The sequence below is a fragment of the Pagrus major genome, chromosome 7 (assembly GCF_040436345.1).
Source record: "Pagrus major chromosome 7, Pma_NU_1.0".
Classification (NCBI taxonomy): domain Eukaryota; kingdom Metazoa; phylum Chordata; class Actinopteri; order Spariformes; family Sparidae; genus Pagrus; species Pagrus major.
The window spans coordinates 18,081,902-18,102,391 of record NC_133221.1 but is presented as its reverse complement, the minus strand read 5'-3'; the positions used below and the strand labels follow the sequence as shown (position 1 = coordinate 18,102,391).

Below are 20,490 nucleotides of genomic sequence, written 5' to 3'. Positions count from 1 at the left end.
AACCAATTTTTCTTTCATCACGACTAAATCTGTTAATGTGTGTGTGTGTTTGTGTAAACATGATCGCATCTGTTCGTTGGTTCTCGGCCAACTTACCAGTGTCTAAAATAAGAATTTGGCTGGTGGTTGATAGCAATGTTTAGTTTTTTGCTGTCTATTTTGTTTTTGTCGTTATTAATTCCCCTATTGATCTAGGGAAACAAAGAGATCTTTATTATAAGAATAGCTTTTTTAAAGTCATTTAGCCCTCCATTACACTACATTTGACAGAGCACAAATTCAGTTACACAAATTTATGGAACAACCTTTAACAAACCTTCTTTCACATGAAAAAAAAAAACTGCTTCAGAAGCCTTTTTTTCCCTGCTGTAATACTACCTACTCAATAATAAGAACTTTTTAGCACATAATTGCCATACAAACTGATGGCAGGGAGGTCATTATTACTATTTTTACTATCAGTTGCAACGACCTTTAATAGAATGAAAACAAAAGCTTCTCTGTTGTAAAAACGCTTTATTTTAACATCACAAATATTATGTCCTGAAACGTGATATAAGCTTATTATTGAAGTTACACTAATACAGTAGAATTCAATATCGTCAATTTTCATACGATATTTGTTTGACCTTTCCTCCCTGTCCCCTCCTCCTGCAGAGCTACTACTGTGGATGGTACAAACCTAAAGACCAAGTAGCTGCAGGATGAAAACATGGCTGCACCCCTTATTGCACCGCCAGGACCTGATAGCTTCAAGAAGTTTACTTTGGAATCTTTGGCGATTCTTGAGCAGCGCATCAATGAGGAGAAGAACAAGAAGCCGCCCAAGCAGGACAGCAGCTACCGCGATGATGATGACGAGAACAAGCCCAAGCCTAACAGCGACCTGGAGGCTGGGAAGAGTCTGCCCTACATCTATGGGGACATCCCTAAAGGATTGGTGGCGGTACCACTGGAGGACCTGGACCCATACTACCTGAACTCTCAGAAAGTGAGTTTACATAGACACACACAAACATAATGATCCTCTCACACTTACTAGAGGTCTTTAAATCAAAGGATGTTTCTGAGCAGTGTTGGGTATTGAACTTTAATACTTTTTGGTCAGATTGACCTTCTTTACTCATTCATTGAGCAGATAGTACCTTGTTTACATATAAAGTTCATGTTGTTCATGTTGAGGCAACAGTGGCGGACTCAGGATTTTTGAAGGGCAGGAGCAAAAAAAATAAAAGAGGGCCCCAGCTGTGTGCGGTGGGGCACCAGCGCACAGAAAATTGTATATTTATTGACATTTTATAATAAAGAGAGGCCACTTCACCACGTCTTGTCCCCTGGAAAGGCAACCTAGAGGGGACTTTATCAGGGCACTTTTGCAGCATTTTTTTTAACATTGCCCCCCCTGGTCCCCCCCTGAGTCCGTCAGTGTGAGACAACATTTAACTTTTGCTTCTATAGCTCTCTGAAAAAACTTCATGTACATGTGATGAAACTTACTTGCTTGACTGGCATTGACATCACAAAACTTCAAACGATACCCAGCTCTACTCATAAATGGTATTTGTCCCTCTCACTCAGGCGCCACAAATCTCAAATAACAACTGTGTAAAGTTGCAAACAGCCCTTATATTGCCTCTTTATTGTGATTTGCAGGTGAGAATTTTATTACATCTCATCACATACAACTCAACTCTTGTGTCTGCCCTTGTTTGAGTGCCTGCCCTTTAGTTCTGGTTATTCTTAGACAGTTGTTCAGGTACATCCATCGAGCCCTAACATGCATATTAATTTTACATAATGTTAGGTAGATGACTAGCGCCATGATGTCAAGATGAGTCATACATCATGGCTGGAAATTACGCCGACAAAGCAACGCCGTTGCTGTGATTTGTGATGGTTGGCTTCCAGGTGTGCTGTGTTTACAGTTATTTTAATCTCATGATTAGGTTGCTGAATGTAATTATGTTTCCCTCCTGGAAGACCTTTGGGGAGTGTGAGAGTCGAGCTCTCGAGCTGTTGAGTGGGCCGTCGCTGTATCTCTCGATGTGCTCACAAGGCTTTGGGGAAAAGGTCAGGAGCAGTAACTGTTGAAAGACTGTTGTTCCACATGACAGACTTTCTTAATTGTTCAAAAATTAATCTGTGGCAGGAGAGAAAAGCAGCAGCGGCAGGCTGGAGAGGACTCTGTTTGTCTTAAAGGAGACACATGTCCTTCTGGGGTATCCGTCATGTCTGACACTCGGTGTGAGGACCTCCAGGTGACCTTGAGAGTGTTTGAACGTCCCCATCATGTGTAGCTGTCAACCAGAACTGTGACTTTGAAACTGTGTGTTTACTTCAGATGTCTGTGTCCTGCTCTTGTTGGACTAATGAGCCTCTGAATAAACATGACATACGATATAAAAGCCACCAGATAGAGACAGAGCGTGAAATGAAGGCTCAGGAAAGTTAAAAGAAACTTGAAATTTGCAGCCATTTTAGAAGATCTGAGCCATCCTTGCTCTGTGGAAGTGTTTAACAGTGTGAACCTGTTTGTTAAAAAGAAACAAGAATAGTTTATCATAAAATGGCCGTCTTTACTTGAGCATTAATCGAGATGCAAAGTGTACCGAGGTCAGCTGAACGCTGCTGTGTTTATAAACAGGACTGAGCAGCGAGGCTCAAATCTTCTACCATGGTAACGTCGTTTTGTTGTCTATTTTTAACAAAGAATTACATAACAAAAATGGCATTTTTATTCAAAATGGTCTCCTCCAATCACATATTCTTTTAAATACTATAGTGTTGTGTAACCTGTCCACACAGTATACCTTCAGATATAGCCAGTCTTACCTGAAAAAGACCAGCTTGTGATCGCCCGTGTTTAGTCATCATCATTAGCTGAACAGATTTGTTCAGATATTGTGCGTGTGTGTGTGAGCATTTAGGTGTCTCTGCGCTCCTGTCTCTCCGTCTGTCTCATACCTCCCTGTCTTTACACAGTGCACGCTGACTGTTATATAACACACCAGTCCAGTGCACAAGGAGGAGACACGATTATGATGACACGTGGAAAACATGTCCAACAATACGTGGGACTGTTGATGAATTCACTCACACTTTTATGTCCACACACACATACACACACACACACACACACACACACACACACACACACACACACACACACACACACACACACACACACAAACACTCGTCCATGTGTTACTGTCACAAGCGTCTTTGTGCTTCTTGTGTTTTGCTTCCCGTCTCTGCGCCCGCCCGCCTCTACCAGCAGCCCCATCAGCTCGCAGCTTCACGCAAATCTAATTATGGCCCTCGATCTAGTCTCGTTCTAATGCCAAAGGGAGCCGGCGATCTGGCAGCTCGAGCATGCGTGACGTCAGATCAGGTGGTGACCTTGATGGGAGAACGTTGCTCTGCGTGTCTTTGTCACTGAGGGGCGGCAGGCCGGCTCTTGATACATCTCTCATAGGGAGGAGGAGGGGAGGAAGGGGGTGGAGAACTGACAGTAAAGGACAGCATCTTCTTCGTCACTAATTTTCAGTTGTGGCTCTTTTAGATAGTGTCACGGCTGAGACGGAGGGCCGGCAGGCTGGCTGGGCAATGACGCAGCATCGAGCCCTTCCCCACTTAGGTGGACTGTGCCACGCTGAGCCGAGCCAGACCATGTCAAGCTCGGTGTCAATGTACAAGGCCGGTGAAACAGATCATTTTCAAGGAGAGGGGGACGTGAGATAGAGAGAGGGAGGGAGGGAGGGAGGGAGGAAGTGAGGACAGGGATGAAATGGACGACATGTGCACGGATGCATGAGCACACTTGCTCTCCTTCTCGCTGCAGCCGGGCTCACGGAAATGTGTTTTACTGGGGAAGACCGGAACTCCAAAATGCTTCCCCCCACCACACCGCAGAGAATAGGCATCATCTGCTCATCTGTCCTCTTTTGGATGGTTTAAAACTGAATATTTATGGTGATATTGTCTCAAAAGTCACAGATGTGATGGACAGTGAACATGTTATCACGTCTCCATCCTTTCTCCCATAAAGATAACAGCTTTCCTTTTAGGAACGCAAACACATTTTTTGGGATATAGAATGGCAGGTGTAGTAGTAGAAGGAATAACGAGAAATACATGGGCAGGCTAGCACTTAGCATGGCAGCTGAGTCCAATGCCATGGCTGTTTTAATGTGTGTAGTGTGTTTATGTGTGTGTGTGTGTGTGTGTGTGTGTGTATGTGTGTGTGTGAGGCTCTCAGTCTAAGGGACCCATAAATCGCAGTCCATTTACCATTTACCACAAGGGTTGAAAGAAGGGGGCTCTTTGAATGGCTGCCGCGGCCCCCATGGATGCAGATGCTGTAGCCCTGCCTGATGGCTCGAGCCTCTGTGTTGAAGCCGCTCTCTCTCTCTCTCTGTCTCCCGCCCATCCCCCCCGCCCCTCCCCTCCTCCTCTTCTCCGTCTTCTGCCCTGCTCCCTCTCTCCATCTCCCTCTCCCTATCGCTCTCCCTCTCGCTCTGGCTCCCTCCGCCCTGCTTCTCCTCAGCCTGCTGCTGCCACAGTTGCTGCCTGCCTGCCTGCTCTCACTCACTCTCCATCTCCCCCGTTTTTCTGCCTCTCCGCTCTCCCCTGCTCTCCTCTTTGCTCAGCTCTGGATTATGAAATTTTCAGTAGCTTTGCAGCAGTTTAGTCATGCGTTACAAAAAAAAAAGACTCCCTACATATACATGTACCAGTCATACATGCGTGCGTGTGTGTTTTCGTGTGTGGTTGCTCATTTTTGAGGCTCGTGCATGCTGGTCTGTGTGCACATGTCAATTCATGTGTGTGCTTGAGTTTATCGTTGATGCACATACACACAATATATATGTGTGATGGCTGTATTTACCAGAAATGTCACGCTACCAGCAGCTGGGATGTTTCAGTGTGTCATTATGACCGACCATGCTGCCGACAGGGAGTGTTTACAGTATATATATGAGAGTATTAACACTCAGGGGAGAGGCTGCTGCTCTGACCCATAATAGTAACTGGAGAGTAAGATTATCTCATCATGTTTAACTGTGCTGGCTCGTTCTGAGTTGTCTGTAGATCTCGGTCATGTTAATGTCAGAGGGGGTCATGTGACAGAGCTTGTTCTCAGGCAGAAATGATCCTCGATGTTGCTCTGTGAGATGTTTACGTTTCCTGTTAACATTTCAAACATGCACCTCATTTTGGTCGGAAGTGCAGTCATGTGACACCACCATGAGGTCTCTTACTGTACCTCTCCCCTCCACTTCCACTTCCTCCTCCTCCTCCCTTCTGACTCCGCTGTCTCCAGCCTTCAGCACTGAGGCGGTGGCTCTGCAGGGCTTAATGTACTGAGGGATGCCTTGTTAAAAGCACAAGGGCCCATATCACTTGTGCAAATGCACAGAGTCTCATTAAAGTTTCATGCAAATCGCCATATTTTATTTAAACAATTATGAGGTTATCCACAGGAAGAGGCTAGCCCGCCCTTCTCGGTTTTGCTCGTTTCCTTCTCCTGAAACCACCAAAGCCGAGATGTGCAGGACGGCGCTGAGTGACTGGGACAACAGAGCAGCATTAGAAACATCCTGGCAGCCATTTTCCCTCTGCTCCGAGTGTGTCTCCGTTCATTTTATGTGACAGAAAAGGCACAACTTACTACTTTCAGAGCAAATGCACATATTAGCCTATTACTTACATGTAGTACGTCCATGATTTATGTATACTGAGACAAATATATGCAGAGAACATGTTTGTAATACATGAGATAGGATGACATGTTAGTTTTTGCATGAAATTCAGTTGCTTTTTGATCTGTTGTGTATTTGCTGAAATGTGCTGATTGTAGATTGATTCATTCTCTCTCTCTCTGTCTTCTCTTCTCTCCACAGACATTTATAGTGCTAAATAGAGGGAAGACAATCTTCCGTTTTAGTGCCACACCTGCCTTGTACTTCATAAGTCCTTTAAATATCTTTAGGCGCATAGCTATTAAAATTTTGATACATTCATATCCTTTAAAATGGTGTCTTAACATCTGAGACAAAAAGCTTTCGTGTTCGTGTGTATTATTCATGATGATATGTTCTGTCTTTCTGCTCGTACTGCTATTGATGTTTCCTGTCACTGTCACTACAGACAGCTGGTGTGTTACAGTCAGAGTCTGAAGATGGCCACTAATAGATTTCTTATCATGACAGAGCGCACAGGAAGCTATGCAGTAGCCATTTTATCATTGTAAGGGAAGGCTAGGACAAATGATGAGTCATCCTGAACAGTAAACCAGGCCAGATCTCCTAAATAAGCCCATTATGTTAAAATGCTGTGTCATCCATCTCAGAACAGAAGATTTGAAGGTTATACCCTGTTTTCCATAAAGAGCTGGAAAATAAAGAGTCAAGAGGTGGAAGTAGGTAAAATCTGCTTATTGATTTACCGTAAACTGATCCTCAAATGATACCCTTTAGGCAACTGCCCACAATTCTAAAGGAGTTCTCCACCGATTTAGCATCGCATTCCTCTAACAATGTCCGACTCACAACGGACAAATTAATAAAAAAATAATCAAAATGAATGCAGCTGAAGCATTTGAGTCCACGGATTCTACTTCCTTGTTAAAACCTGGCGCCTACATTACCCACAATGCAACTTAAACACCAACAGATGGGTTTGAGATTTGAATGTGTAAAACTAGTAGCAGCTAACAAAAAGACCCAGAGAGGCGTAGTCCCACCTCTTCCAGTGTGCCCCATGGGACCTCATTTCTGTCTCGTCAATGTTGAGAGACAAAGAATTATATGATCCTGTCTGAATTGTGCCATGAATTACAAGTACAAAGTTTGATGATTTTGCAAGTAAAAAAAGTCAGTGTGTCGTAAAGATAGTAAAACACCATTTAGTTTTGTGTAAAACTGTTCAATGAACTACATTATCTCGCTCAATATATGTCACCAACACCAACATAGCTAGTTATGTGAAAGGGGAGTTAGTCGATGTTGTGAGCAGGCTAATATACTGAACCAGCTGTACAAGGTTTCAGATGTTTTGGTGAGCTTTAAACGAGACAACATCACTCAGGAGACTGTTGAGTGTGTAGTATTTGTGTAGTAACTGTATTTACGTACTTTCACAGTCTTACACCTGATTAGTTTTATGACAAACTGCCACTTTCTCGAGTTGAAAAATCTTTTAAACCTTTTAAATTGACACACGTGTGTAATTCATGGCACAGTTCAAGCAGATTCCAACAATTATTTGTCACTACCATGCACATTTTTCTCATAAAAGTGACCTCGCCTCTGTATTTGACCTCAGCAACATTCTTTGGAAATGTATGTTTTTTCCAGCTGAAATAACAAAAAACGATAAATGTATCTAAAGAAGTTATATTAACAGCATATTTGCTTTCTCCACCTTCCACCATGATAAACTGTTGGCAGTGTGCAATCCTGGCCCTTTCCCCTTTGTGACTTGTGTTATCACATTCAGCAATATCAGTAACAACAGCTGAAACCAAACCCTTTTTTATTCTGAATACTGAACACATCAATATTGGTTATTGATCTGACCCTACATTTACCTAATTTCCTCCCATTCTTAGCCAGAAGGCAGGGCTATTACTGACCACTAGCTGCCTTTAAAGCTAATTCTGAGGTTTTCCTCCTTTCTTTGAGTGCACTGAAACCTCTGCAGCTCTCAAACACACCATTGTTGTGGTTATGCCACTAAATATATACCATTTAAATATTTCATGGGTAAAATAATGGCTTTTGTGGTGGTGAGCACACATAACCACCTCCTGTTTAAGTGCTATGAGTAGGTTTTATGACATTAACTCTTTACATGCTGACTGGACCACAGAAATCACATTAGATGCATACTGTACATTTTTAATTTATTGCTGTGTTTTGTATTTTCAAAGATGTTTGTGATTGTCTCTATTCGTCATATTTTCCTTAACCAGCTCCTCACTCTTTTCAGCATGATCATTATGTGTACTATTTTGACCAACTGTATATTCATGACCTTTAGTGATCCTCCCGAGTGGTCAAAACAAGTAGAGTAAGTACACTTTTAATATATTCACTCAGTAGTATTAATGCATGCTAATTGTTGGCCCCAGTTTGTGCCTCTGTATTACTATTACAGTGGAGTGCAGAGCTAAGCATTTGATTTACTGCTGATCTGAAGGCATTTCCTGAATCTCCACGACTCTTCTAACCACCTGGATGAAAAAATATTTTGTCCACAACAAAATTAAAAACTTGTTTCTCAAGTTGTGACTGTAGCTATTTATATTAGCAGCAAAACTAATGGCATTCCCATTAGCCTATACTGCTCCAGCGCTAATTAGCAAGTGTTAGCATGCTTACACCCTCAGTACGATGGTGAACATGGTAAACATTATACTTGCTTAAGAAAACAAGCATGTTAGTATTGCCAATGTGAGCATTTTAGCCAGCTGATTTTATCATTATTATTTAATTTAGCTAGCTAAAGGTATCGTTGTACTTCATGCTACTTTCAAATAGAATTCTGACAACGCCGCCGCTAGGCAATGGTGTCCAGAAGCCACCGAGGCTAACGAGCATGCTAGTGAGCGGCTGTCATAATGCAGGAAATGCAAAAGTGTAAAAACAAGATGTGGCCATTGGGAATATCAATATATTGCTGAGGTATTTTAAAAAAAATCATAAAGAAAAACTCGACAGGTTATGGTTAAAATTTCAATATATATTTTAATTTTTTCAGAAAAAGTGCTTTGCCAGCTCTGTGACTTGATTGTAATAGTAATAAATAAGAAGAACAAACTGGGCTACCAGCTAACTCAAAAACACATTTACTTGGTTAACCTGACTTTATCATTACAAATGTATCTTGTGTCCCACACTGAATTTTGTCATTTCTCTGGGTGTTTCAACAGCTAACAGGGGTTTAGCTAGATGTGAATGAGCTTTGATCCAGCCTGGTGAACTGATTCTGTCAATGGTTTTTTTCCTTACAGGTACACATTCACAGGAATTTATACATTTGAGTCTCTTGTAAAAATCTGCGCACGAGGATTCTGTATAGACGGGTTTACATTCCTTAGAGATCCATGGAACTGGCTGGATTTCATGGTCATTTCGATGGCGTAAGTATTTGTCTTCTAACTCAGACTGTCATTGATTGATGAATTGAAATGATGCACAAATATTGCCATATTGTTTTTTATAGACGGGGGGTTAAGAAAGTGAGCTTTCAGTGCTATAGATGATGTTCATTCTTCCGTCTTTCTTACTTTTTTCTTCCTTTCTGTCTGATGACCCATCTTCTGTGTTTCCTCCATTGATCTGAGACTCCTCGCGTCTTTCTCTTTGGGATTTGAAGGTCTCCATCCGACACTCCGCGGCCTCCCTGACAACACCCACACCTCATTCCCATTCATTCGATTTATCTTCCTCTTGTCATGTAGCTCTCCCTCTCATTCACCTTTTCTCTCTCAATCTGCCGGATTCTGCAACATTCAGTTTAAGGCCCAGCATCCCTCCATCGACTTCATGTCACTCAGTCGTTCAAACTACAGATTTTCCTGCAAATACACCCAAAAATCATCATCACCATGCAAAATACATCACCATTGTTTGGTCACATTGTCCGTCTGTGTGTGACTTTAACCCTCCACCTCATATCTTCATGTAAATAACGAGCTGTTGTAACTGTGGTTTGATCCTGCAGGTATATAACAGAGTTTGTAAACCTAGGCAATGTCTCAGCTCTGCGCACGTTCAGGGTGTTGAGGGCATTGAAAACTATTTCTGTAATTCCAGGTAAGACAGGATGGGGCGGGGGACGGTGGGGCGGGGTCGGTGTTAGGTGTGTGTGTCTTTCTTTCCTTTTACCTTCCACCCTTCTCCTCAGTGGACAGGCTCTGTGAGTGGCGTCGTTTTCCTCCTGGTTCGGTGGTGTTGTGCTCTTGGCGTGTGTGGTTTTTGTCATCGTGTTTGTTCTGTGTGTGATCCTTCCCCTATTTCAGATATATAACAGAGTTTGTGGACCTGGGCAATGTATCTGCGCTGAGAACGTTCAGAGTTCTCCGAGCATTGAAAACTATCTCTGTCATTCCAGGTGAGACTCAGTTTAAACACTAAGGCTGATCCTCTCACCCTTTCTTTTCTACTCACTATTATTATGGTTAAGATTATGATTTAAGCAACAACAAAATAATTGGAGACAACCATTTTTTGATTTATTTTTCCTCCAAAATTATCAAAAATGGTACTAATACATTTTTGATAGGCTTTGCAGTCTCCTCTAGGGCCCTCCAAAGTGTCTGCACTCTCTTCTGCCCCAGTAGCACTCTCATTATGAGGCTCGTTTAAAGGCAGCTCTGTTTGTCTTCAGATATAGCTTTAATCCACTCCTTTCTCACCAGCTTTTGGAATAAGTAAATGTCCTGTTCTGTAGCAAAGAAAATTGTTGATAGATTCTCATTTTAGGGAAAAGAAATCAGATCATTATGCATGATGTTTATCAGTAAATACAGATCACACTTTCTCAAATTTGCTAGAAATCCTTCTGAAATTAAAAGATCAATCATTCTGTTGCACTAGCTTAGTGATTGAATTGGACCGAGAGGATTTCATGTTTTTGGGATCAAAAACCAACCCCTGTATGTGTCGAAGTTCATGGCATAGCTCTTAGAGAGATCCCACAGAACACACCTATTATTTATGTATGAAGACTGCCAAGCCTAGTTTGTGAACATATCTCTTATGCTGCATGATGCTTTTCAGTCACTTGCTTTTACAATATTAGCCTACCAAGAGCTTGGCTGACAAATGGCATTGAAAGTTTGATTTGCCCTCTTTTGTTTTTTAGTTTGATTATTGATTTTTTTGTCTCTCTCTTTTTTTACGACCTACTTGAATGATATACACCACATAGAAAAAGAAACGGTGTGCTTACATTGTCGAGGCTGGGGACACAGATGGGATGGTTGAATGACCTCTTGACCTCTTTGAGTGACACTGACTGCACATCTATCTATCTATTGATAGAGGATGTAGAGCAGATGTCGTGCTCACTCAAATGAACCACTGTGGATGGCTTTGTTTAACGGCACAATCATTTGGACGTATGAGTAACAAAATCCCTTGGGTGCAAGTGAAAAGGGATCATATTTTGATTTAAAGGCATAGCTCGACATTTTGAGAAATATGCTGATTTGCTTTCTGGCAGAGATTTAGATGAGAAGATCAATACCACTCTCATGTTTGATTAATACATATGAAGCTACTGCAGTTTGCTAAGCTAACAAAACCTACCAACCTACAGGATGTTATATCCTGCAAAACTACAAACTGTTGTTTTTTACATTCCTGTTTTTCTATGGATTAAACAAACAATAAATTGTGTGTTGACTGGTGGGCCTATGGACAGAGCCAGACCAGTGATAAGCTAGGCTAAGTGGCTTCTGGCTGAAGCTTGATAATTAAAGGGACAATATATAAGACATAGCCAGAATTTTTGCTTAAAATATTGAAACAATGTACTAACATTATCAGCAGAATCTGAAGAAACAACAGTTTTAACGTTATGTCAAAGACATCTGTACTGGTTTGCAGAAATGTTTACTGATATTAGCATGCTAACCAGCTAGCCCTGGCCGTCCGGTCTCCTAATACCACTTTGTACTGCCGGAGGTGACAGTCCAACACCCCCGTCGTCTCAGCTATAAAAGCGGTGAGTTCACTACTAAGTCTAATAAGTAAACAAAATAAACTCACAAAAAGTTGTTTTTTTTTTAAAAAAAGGAAATATTTTTACAAATATTTTCCTGACTAAATAGAAAATACAACCGCACACCTTCAGAATGCAAGTTTCTCTCTTTTAACAAACTAAGAGCTGAACTGCCTCATGAGCTCATTTTAAAACAGAGTTCAACATAAAGGAAATAAACCTCAGCGGATAGGGCCACTCAGCTCCACAGCTAACTGAGCTACTTGCTAACGGCAGCTAGTCGCTATAGCCAAAGATAGCTTCAGTGTGCAGCAGTTAGCGGTTATGCTGCCCCCTGTAGTTTTGGAGCTACCTTTAAATTCTGGTCATTTCTTACAAATGACACCTTTAACAGACATTAGCGTGGTGTTGATCTTCTCATCTAAGCCTGTGCTAAGAAAGTGAATTAATGTATTCCCTAAAATGTCAAGATATGATTTTAATAATAATTCATCAAGGCTTGTAGTTTGGAGTGGAGAAAAATGTAATTATCTAGTTTGTTTTAGTCCAGTTAACAGTATTTAATGCACAGTGGAGGGCATGATTTCAGCAGATTTAAACAAGACGTGGGGTATTTTAAAATAATACCCCAATGCAATTGATGTGTTAATACAGTTTGATAATTTAATTTGCTTCATGAGATCTAAATTAGTACTTCTTGAGAAGACTTAAATAAAAATAGCTCTTTGTTTTTCTCTATTGATTCCCCGGAGCTTAAATTAAGATTGTCTGAATGTGTAAGCCTAAATTTTTACAAGAAGACACAGTATCTACAGCCTGTGTGGCCCACTGTACATGTAGGAAACAGAAAAGGGGGTGCGGGTCATCCTGCTTCCATGTTTGAGTTCCTCGTGGACCCATGTGAACGCTGCCAGAGGATGTCCAGAAGGTAAACCGTTCCTGTGTTTAGTGAAGGTGTGGATGAGACAGACTGCAGGGTCACGGTATGGGGAGTCAGTGCTTTTTCCTAATGATACCTTAAACAAGACAGTTCAAGAAAGTGCCCACACTGGCACTGGCATTGAATTGCTCCTGTTCAGCCTTGGAGTTTAAATGACCTGCATGTGGTTTCCAGCCCCCCCTTGCCTGTGCCTCTGTCCTTCTCATGGCCCCTCGTTGTGCTGCTGTGCTCTATTCCTTATGGATTTCCTCTCACTTTTCTACAGTCTTGCCCCTCTTTTTTACTCAATCAACCATTGGCAATGAAATGCAAATTCCCTATTGTTGAATAGCCAGTTATTTTGATCTCAATTGATTTCTCTTAAAATCAGGGTGAATTTAAAAAGAGTGGGAAGGCTCCTAAATATTTACTGTTTGTAATGTTTCTAGAGATGTCATGTATGTAATCTGTCAGTTTTGTCCAAAATGTATTACTACCTATACCAAATTTTTTTTAACATGCGCCTCTTTAAAGTTAATTCATATAAATCCCCAATTTTGTTGGGATGTTAGGCACAGGAATTCATCACAATATCATAACATTTAGGTGTATTGTTAAATTTATAATTCACTAATTTAATGAAAATATGTTTCCTTAAATAGTTGAATTACATTTATTAGAAACCAGTGCCAGCTTTTTACCTAAATCCAGTCAAACCTGGATATTTACCAGTGGTAGATCCCTAAAACAGATGAGCATTTTAGCAGTAGTCGTAGTTATAAAATATGATTTCTAGTAGAAGTAGACACTGCAAAGATTCCTACCTTGGGCGTCAGCATCTCCTGTATCACCTGTGTGGTTTGTGTACGTGTGTGCGTGGCTGCTCCCCAGGCCTGAAGACCATTGTGGGCGCCCTGATCCAGTCTGTGAAGAAGCTTTCGGATGTGATGATCCTGACCGTCTTCTGCCTGAGCGTCTTTGCCCTCATCGGTCTCCAGCTCTTCATGGGCAACCTGCGCCACAAGTGTGTGATCTGGCCAATCAACATCACCGAGAGCCACCTGGCCAACGGCAGCAAGGGCTTTGACTGGGACGAGTACATCATGAACGACAGTAAGTATAGACACGGCTTCACCAACAGTGAGCTGGCAGCCATGTAGGGGTATGAGTCAGCCCATATGCTGGAAAACAACATGTGATTTTGGCACTGGATAGACTAAAAGAAATGTATTGAAATGAACTGTGCTGAATTGAAAATGAATGTGCATACTAAAGTCAGAAATTGGTCTGAGCGGATTTACAGACCGTTGCAGAATAAACAACTGTGGCTGCGACAGAATGTGAGCGAAATGACTCATTAGTTGTTTTTTTCTTCAGCCAATTTCTACTTCCTGCCTGGCCAGCTGGATGCACTTCTCTGCGGGAACAGCTCTGACTCTGGGTGAGTTGCCTCCTCTACCCTCCTGCAAATGCTGCTGATCCCACCAAGACCTGCTGTAGCTCTTCTATCCGCCTCAAGTCAGATTGCGTTATAAGTAAATAGTGCTGAGTCATGTTCGGGCCGGGGGCCCTGCTCTCTCTCTCTTTCTCTCTCTCTCTCTCTCTCTTTCCCTCCACCCCTCAGCCGCTGCCCGGAGGGGTTCACATGCATGAAAGCTGGGAGGAATCCAAACTACGGCTACACCAGCTTTGACAGCTTCGGCTGGGCCTTCCTGGCTCTCTTCCGACTCATGACACAGGACTTCTGGGAAAACCTTTACATGCTGGTAAGAAGGCATGGAGGCATTTATAACACATATAAAGGTCACAAATACCAGCACCTATAAACAGTAAAACTGCACAGTAGTGCTGAAATGATTACTATGAACTGTCTGGTTGTTTATTGTTTATGTAATGAATAAATTATAGATATTGATATAACTAAAAGCTCATTTTCATCTGTGGCTGAGGCCACCACTGAGTCACAGAGGAAAAGTTGTAGTAAAACCTTTGTGAATTAAAACCAACACAAATAGCACAAAACAAGCACAGAAATAAATAAAAACACCATAAAAAAAAAAAAGATAAACAAAACAACCACCAAAAAAGAAAAAAAAGAAGAAGAACAATACTAAATTCCCACTAGGGCACAGCTGGTCAGCAATCCCAACATCGTTAAAAACAGACGGATCATCAGTGCGAGAAATTACCAATCAAACCTTCAACACTGTCCCCTGATTGGTTGATTTGTAGAAAAACAATTAAAATAGGTAATTTGTTTAGCAAAAATGCGAAATATTTGCTGCTCCTCAAATGTAATTTCAACTTCATTTACAGACTGGCGACAAAGAAGTAGCCTACATTGTTTACTGTTTACTGTATTTGTAAAATTTGACTGGCTTTACTGTCGATGAAATGTTGTCTTCTTGATCAAAAACATACAAAATGGAAATTATAATTGTATATGTTTTACTGAGTGCCATTCTAGTTTTAGTCTGTTATCATTTTATGCGCACTGTAGGTTATACCCTGAACCAAAAAGGACATTAAAGAGAGGAGCATGTCCTGTGAGACTTTGGTTCATCTGCAGAAAAGACTAGTCTGATACAAGCTCACGTCCTCCACTGAGTCCCCATCCTAGTGCATGTCTCCACCTCTCAGACAGAAAATGGAGGATCACTGTGCCGCTAGTTTTTCCCTCGTTACCATTTTGACTCGCCTCTTCTGCCCACTGTAGCCAGGCCATGTCTGTCCTGTCTGTCAGCTTGTGCCACACAGAGCCTGTGGAGACACTCCTGCCTCCACATACGGAGGCCAAGTGGAAGGAAGGAAGCATGAAATATTAACAGCTCAGGATTACAGTACAGCCAATGAGGGAGATGAGACCTGATGGGAGCATTCCTGCACATACTTCTATTTTTGTCTTTGAAATTCAACTCCCAACTACAGGCTCTCACTGCTATTGTGTACAGTATCCTTACAATAATGATAATGCAGCCGATGAAAATGAAATCCCCAGAATTACCACTGAGGGTTTTTTGTTTTTTTTACCTGCCCACATGAGATTTGGTGATGTGTGGGACTAAAAGACAGCAATTTGGACTCCTAATTAGTTGTAAGAAATGTTGTTTTATATACACTTCCAGCGCTCCATGTCACATCCATAATATATGTGTGAGGGAATTTCACTTCTGTATCCCAGGAAGCTCTTTCTTTTTTTGCTCTGCTCCCTAAAGACAGTAGTCCTCCTTTAGAAAGGAGGTTGAGAACATTTTAATGCCAATGTGGGGTCCCTTTGTCACACTACCATCTCCTAAATACCTCTGTGAATTAAACAGAATAAGAAACATGCCTATTCACTCACAGTTTATCAAAACTCTGCGCGAAGCCTGCATTAAAATAACAGTGGCCATGATTAAGAGAGCAGTTTTTTCAATATTTTTCCAGAACGTTCTCATTTTGCAGTGCTGTGCCTCTGCAGCTCAGGCTCCTCACTTACCCATCTCCACTGGGGAAAGCATCCCAATCCGTAGAAATTGTTTGGCTGTGAGCTGGCTGGTATAGTGTGCATTGGAAAGTAGGTCAAAATGCATATCTCATGGCTCTCCCAGATGAACAACACAACCTTGGGCTCATGCTGAGAACCCTAACGAGCACAGGATGTTAGATTCTTCCTGTGCAGACCAAGGGCATATGGTTGTGTATCAATTCATCAGTGTATGAGTTGTCTGTAGAGCTAATTTCAGTATATAAGTCCATTAACTGACATTTTAAATGTAGATGTTAATGCTGTGTTTGCGTCTTTGAATCTACGGTCCAGAGGAAGCCACAGACATTTATGCTGAGTTGGCATCAGGCCATTCTGCCCGCTCTCTTTTCCCCACCAGCAGCTGACTCTATTTATTTCTGACGAGTCATGGTGAGAGATGAGCAGTGAGGTCGATGCGGAGCGTGACTCGGGGGGTTGGGGTCATGTATGTTATGTCATGAGTGTCTCTTCCCTCACCCCATCCTCTCTCCCCCATACCGCCCAACAGACTCTGAGAGCTGCAGGGAAGACCTACATGATCTTCTTTGTGTTGGTGATCTTCGTGGGTTCCTTCTACTTGGTGAATCTGATCTTGGCTGTGGTAGCCATGGCGTATGAGGAGCAGAATCAAGCCACCATGGAAGAGGCCCTGCAGAAGGAGGAGGAATTCAAGGCCATGCTGGAGCAGCTCAAGAAACAGCAGGAAGATGCCCAGGTTAACCTCTCTACAAGACAGAGCACCAAATTATCTCTGAGTCATGCTATATTATTGTGCTGACTTCATTCATATTTGCATCTTTGCAGGCTGCTGCAATGGCAACCTCTGCTGGCACGGTGTCGGAGGACGCAGTGGAGGACGACGGAGGAGGCCGTCTGTCGTGCAGTTCCTCTGAGATGTCAAAGCTCAGCTCCAAGAGCGCCAAAGAGCGGCGCAATCGTAAGAAGAAGTGGCGACAGAAAGAGCAGGAGAAGGAAAAAGGCGACAGTGAGAAGTTTGTAAAGTCAGAGTCAGACGACGGCAGCAAGAGGAGCCGCTTCCGGTTCCCTGATAATCGCCTGGGTCGAAAGTCTTCCATTATGAACCAGGTGAGGAGAACAAGGATAACATCGGGAGGAGTTTAGCCATTTTATCAGCATTGCTTTGCTTTTTTTGTATAATTTAACGGTCAGTTTATCTAAATTACACATTCATTCTCACTGACGGTTTTATGCGCAGATGACTTAAGGACAGACACTACACTCTGTAGCGCACTACTGCACTGTGCAGTAGTAGATTCTGACTATTTTGCTTCCATACTGGCTTCTTCTTTCAGACTAGTGGAAACAAAAACATCCAAAATAGAAATTTGGGGTTTATTTTAGTTCAGATCTCTCGTATGGAAATGTAAGCAAATTAGAGTATATTTAGCCAGATAACGACTCCTTTTTTGCATCTATGTATACATGAAATGTCAGTACTTACTAACTTGTAAAACAAAAATAATTTTCTTGATTGTAGTTTTGTGATTGTGGAATTTTACAGTACAAATCTTTAAAAGCAGTTTTCTCAAAATTAGTGTTTTCTCATACTCTGAGCCACAAAACTCCACTTCAGAAGCAATTTGATACACCACATTTTCCACTTTTCTTTCAGTATATTGAAAGAAAAGTATATTCTAAAGCTTTTTACAAAGAGGTTTGTTCATAACAAGACTCCCTTGTTGGGATTGATAAGAGATATCCAAAATTCCCTCTGTAAAAGTCTTTGGCCTAAATATTTCTGACAAAATGAAACAAGAATTTTGATCCTAGCTTCATCCAATGTTGAGATTTATGTTCTAGTAATATATTGAAATTAGTACAATTTAATTAGATAAACATTTGTAAAACATAAGATAACAGAAAACAAATAATTAATTGATAATGAATAATTGTGTTGATATTAGTAATTAACGGGGTGCCAAGTTTCTTGGTGATATTTATTTGTGTCTGTTTGTTTTAAACCTTTTTTAAAACCTTTTTTTTTCTCCTTATTCACCTGTAGTGTTTTGCCTTCAGATTTCTGCCTCTGAATCAGTTTTGTCAATGTAAACAACGAGGTTTATTGATTATCCTGAGTCACTGGCATATATTCTACAGAAATACACGTTGCCTTTGAGTTTTTCAGTGCAAGTTCTGAATGCTTCGCGCAGCACACATGAAACTCTACCTACCTTCATTGTACTTGGTTGGTGGCAGAAACCTCTCAGACAAACCCTCAGCATGTAAACATCAAACTATCTGCATACAGATAGTTTGATGCAACATATATGCATCAAACTATCTGTATGCAGTGAATAATCAGTGATCCAGCTGCAGGAAAGTTTCTGTTGATATTTTTTGACTTGGGTTAGGATTACTTCAGATTTAGACATTGAGAGTGCTGCAGTCGTACAGTGTGGTGTGGCACGAGCTCACATACAGAGGAGCATATAGTGGCCAGAGGTATAGAAACACACGTCCAGGCTCTGAATTATTCACAGCAATTACATCAATGTTTCAAAGGGAGCAATTCTGCAGCTTTGTTTAGGCCTCACTCAGGCACCGCTGGCTCTCACTCGCAGTGTTTTTTACTTTACATTCACCATCAGCACAGGTAAATATTTGTTGTGTGTTTCAGTTGAGCTAGCGTTCTCTGTGTGCAGCTGTGATGGTAATATTCGGATCAATACTCGCAGCAGATTGATGTTGTCATGACTCATGGTGCCTCTACATGTTGTTTCAGCTGCCTGTGTATCTGTCCTGTGTATGTGTGACCTTGACAGTGAAGCATATCACTGACCTAATTATGTATTTCCCCCTTGTTTAATAAGTCACATGATTGCTCCAGCAGAAAATGTGTCCTCAGGGAGAAGCGTCTTGTTTGCATTAAATTTCCCACACCCCACAGATGTTGCCTTTCATCATGACCTCCAGAACTGATGACAAATACCTCAAAAATGATGGCGCAATCAATAGTAATTCAGAAACACCTTGGACTACAACAAATGTCACCTCTCCTCATGCTTCTTCTACCTCCAGTCCCTCCTCAGCATACCCGGCTCGCCTTTCCTGTCCCGCCACAACAGCAAGAGCAGCATCTTCAGCTTCAAGGGCCGCAGCAAGGACGTGGGCTCGGAGAACGAATTCGCGGACGATGAGCACAGCACGGTGGAGGAGTGTGAGGAGCGTCGGGGCTCCCTGTTCAGCCCTTATCGGCGGAGCAGCTACAGCGGCTTCCACGGCAAGAGGAACAGCACGGTGGATTGCAACGGCGTGGTGTCGCTCATCGGCCCTGGGCCTGGTGGACGCCTTCTGCCTGAGGTGAAAATAGATAAGGCAGCTACTGACGACAGTGTAAGGAAGTCAATGAGTAGACCTATCTAGGCATGGCCCCCCCTCTCGTCCGTTCCTTTTCTTTCTTGCTCTCTTTCCTCTACTCTGTCATCTTTGCAAGTTCGTATGTATCTCTTGGCTAAGCGCTCGCGCCTCCCCTCCCCCAGCCCCTGCAGTGTATGCTGCCCTCCGACAGTAGGCAAAGGATGGAGAAAAAAAAAAATTATAGTGAAAATACTATAGCCAACCCTGGATATGATAGGTTAGTGGAACTGGGTCTATCAGTGACTTCCAGGCAATTTTGTTGTTTGATTTGAACGATGAATGTCAATGTTTTGAATGTTCATATCAAATTATTTACTCATACACGCACCATACTGTACTCACACTATCATACAGGCACTAATCAAACATATTTTGGCACATATATCAAAGCCTGATTAATATTTAATACACAACTTCATGTGTGCGATGTCACCAAGTTCCTGTTTAACACATTCTAGTAATGAAACACCATTTTATTTTGTTAACAAACGGCATTTAATGATGAGTTAACGTGCTCCAGTGTGTTGATGTGTTCCTCCTCCAGGCATCCAGGTCCTCTGCTAGCCTGTGTGGGTAGATCTACAGTAGGAGGCGGAGGAAACAGAGGGGACCAGCACTGTAGAGCCACAGACATTTATATCTGCTTCCCTAAGACCCTCTTAATATCCCAAAGCAGATACACAAGTAACACACACCATCCTATCCGGCCTTAAGTAATATAATTTAAGACTAAAAGGAGGGCTGCTGTCCTTGTCTGTCTTTACCTTTCTCTGTTTTCCAAACTCTCCCTGGTCAGCGTAGTGAATTAGTTGTGTCTCATTCTAGTTAGCATGGTAGATTTAAAACCCTAAATTAAAAACAAGCATGACGTAGAAAAATAGAACAATGGCTATGGTGTCTGTAATTTCCTCTCCTTCTCTTTGACTTGGAGCATGCTCGTGCATGACAACTG

General features: G+C 41.9%; 1 protein-coding gene across 12 annotated transcripts in view; it reads left to right on the top strand.

Moving 5' to 3' along the window:
* The first annotated feature begins 712 nt into the window (after positions 1-712).
* Positions 713-20,490, top strand: part of scn8aa (sodium channel, voltage gated, type VIII, alpha subunit a) — a 43,031-nt gene continuing 23,253 nt past the window's right edge. For 2 of the 12 annotated variants that reach the window (XM_073469659.1, XM_073469653.1), the window contains exons 1-11: positions 713-991; positions 5,904-6,022; positions 7,984-8,073; positions 9,017-9,145; positions 10,028-10,119; positions 13,544-13,765; positions 14,030-14,093; positions 14,277-14,418; positions 16,669-16,875; positions 16,965-17,246; positions 19,200-19,481. In XM_073469659.1, coding sequence (XP_073325760.1) covers positions 713-991; positions 5,904-6,022; positions 7,984-8,073; positions 9,017-9,145; positions 10,028-10,119; positions 13,544-13,765; positions 14,030-14,093; positions 14,277-14,418; positions 16,669-16,875; positions 16,965-17,246; positions 19,200-19,481 — 1,908 coding nt within the window. Of the gene's footprint in view, positions 992-5,903; positions 6,023-7,983; positions 8,074-9,016; positions 9,146-9,729; positions 9,822-10,027; positions 10,120-13,543; positions 13,793-14,029; positions 14,094-14,276; positions 14,419-16,668; positions 16,876-16,964; positions 17,247-19,199; positions 19,543-20,490 lie in introns of those variants that run through there. The other 10 variants (XM_073469660.1, XM_073469654.1, XM_073469656.1 and 7 more) reach the window with 9 other exon arrangements.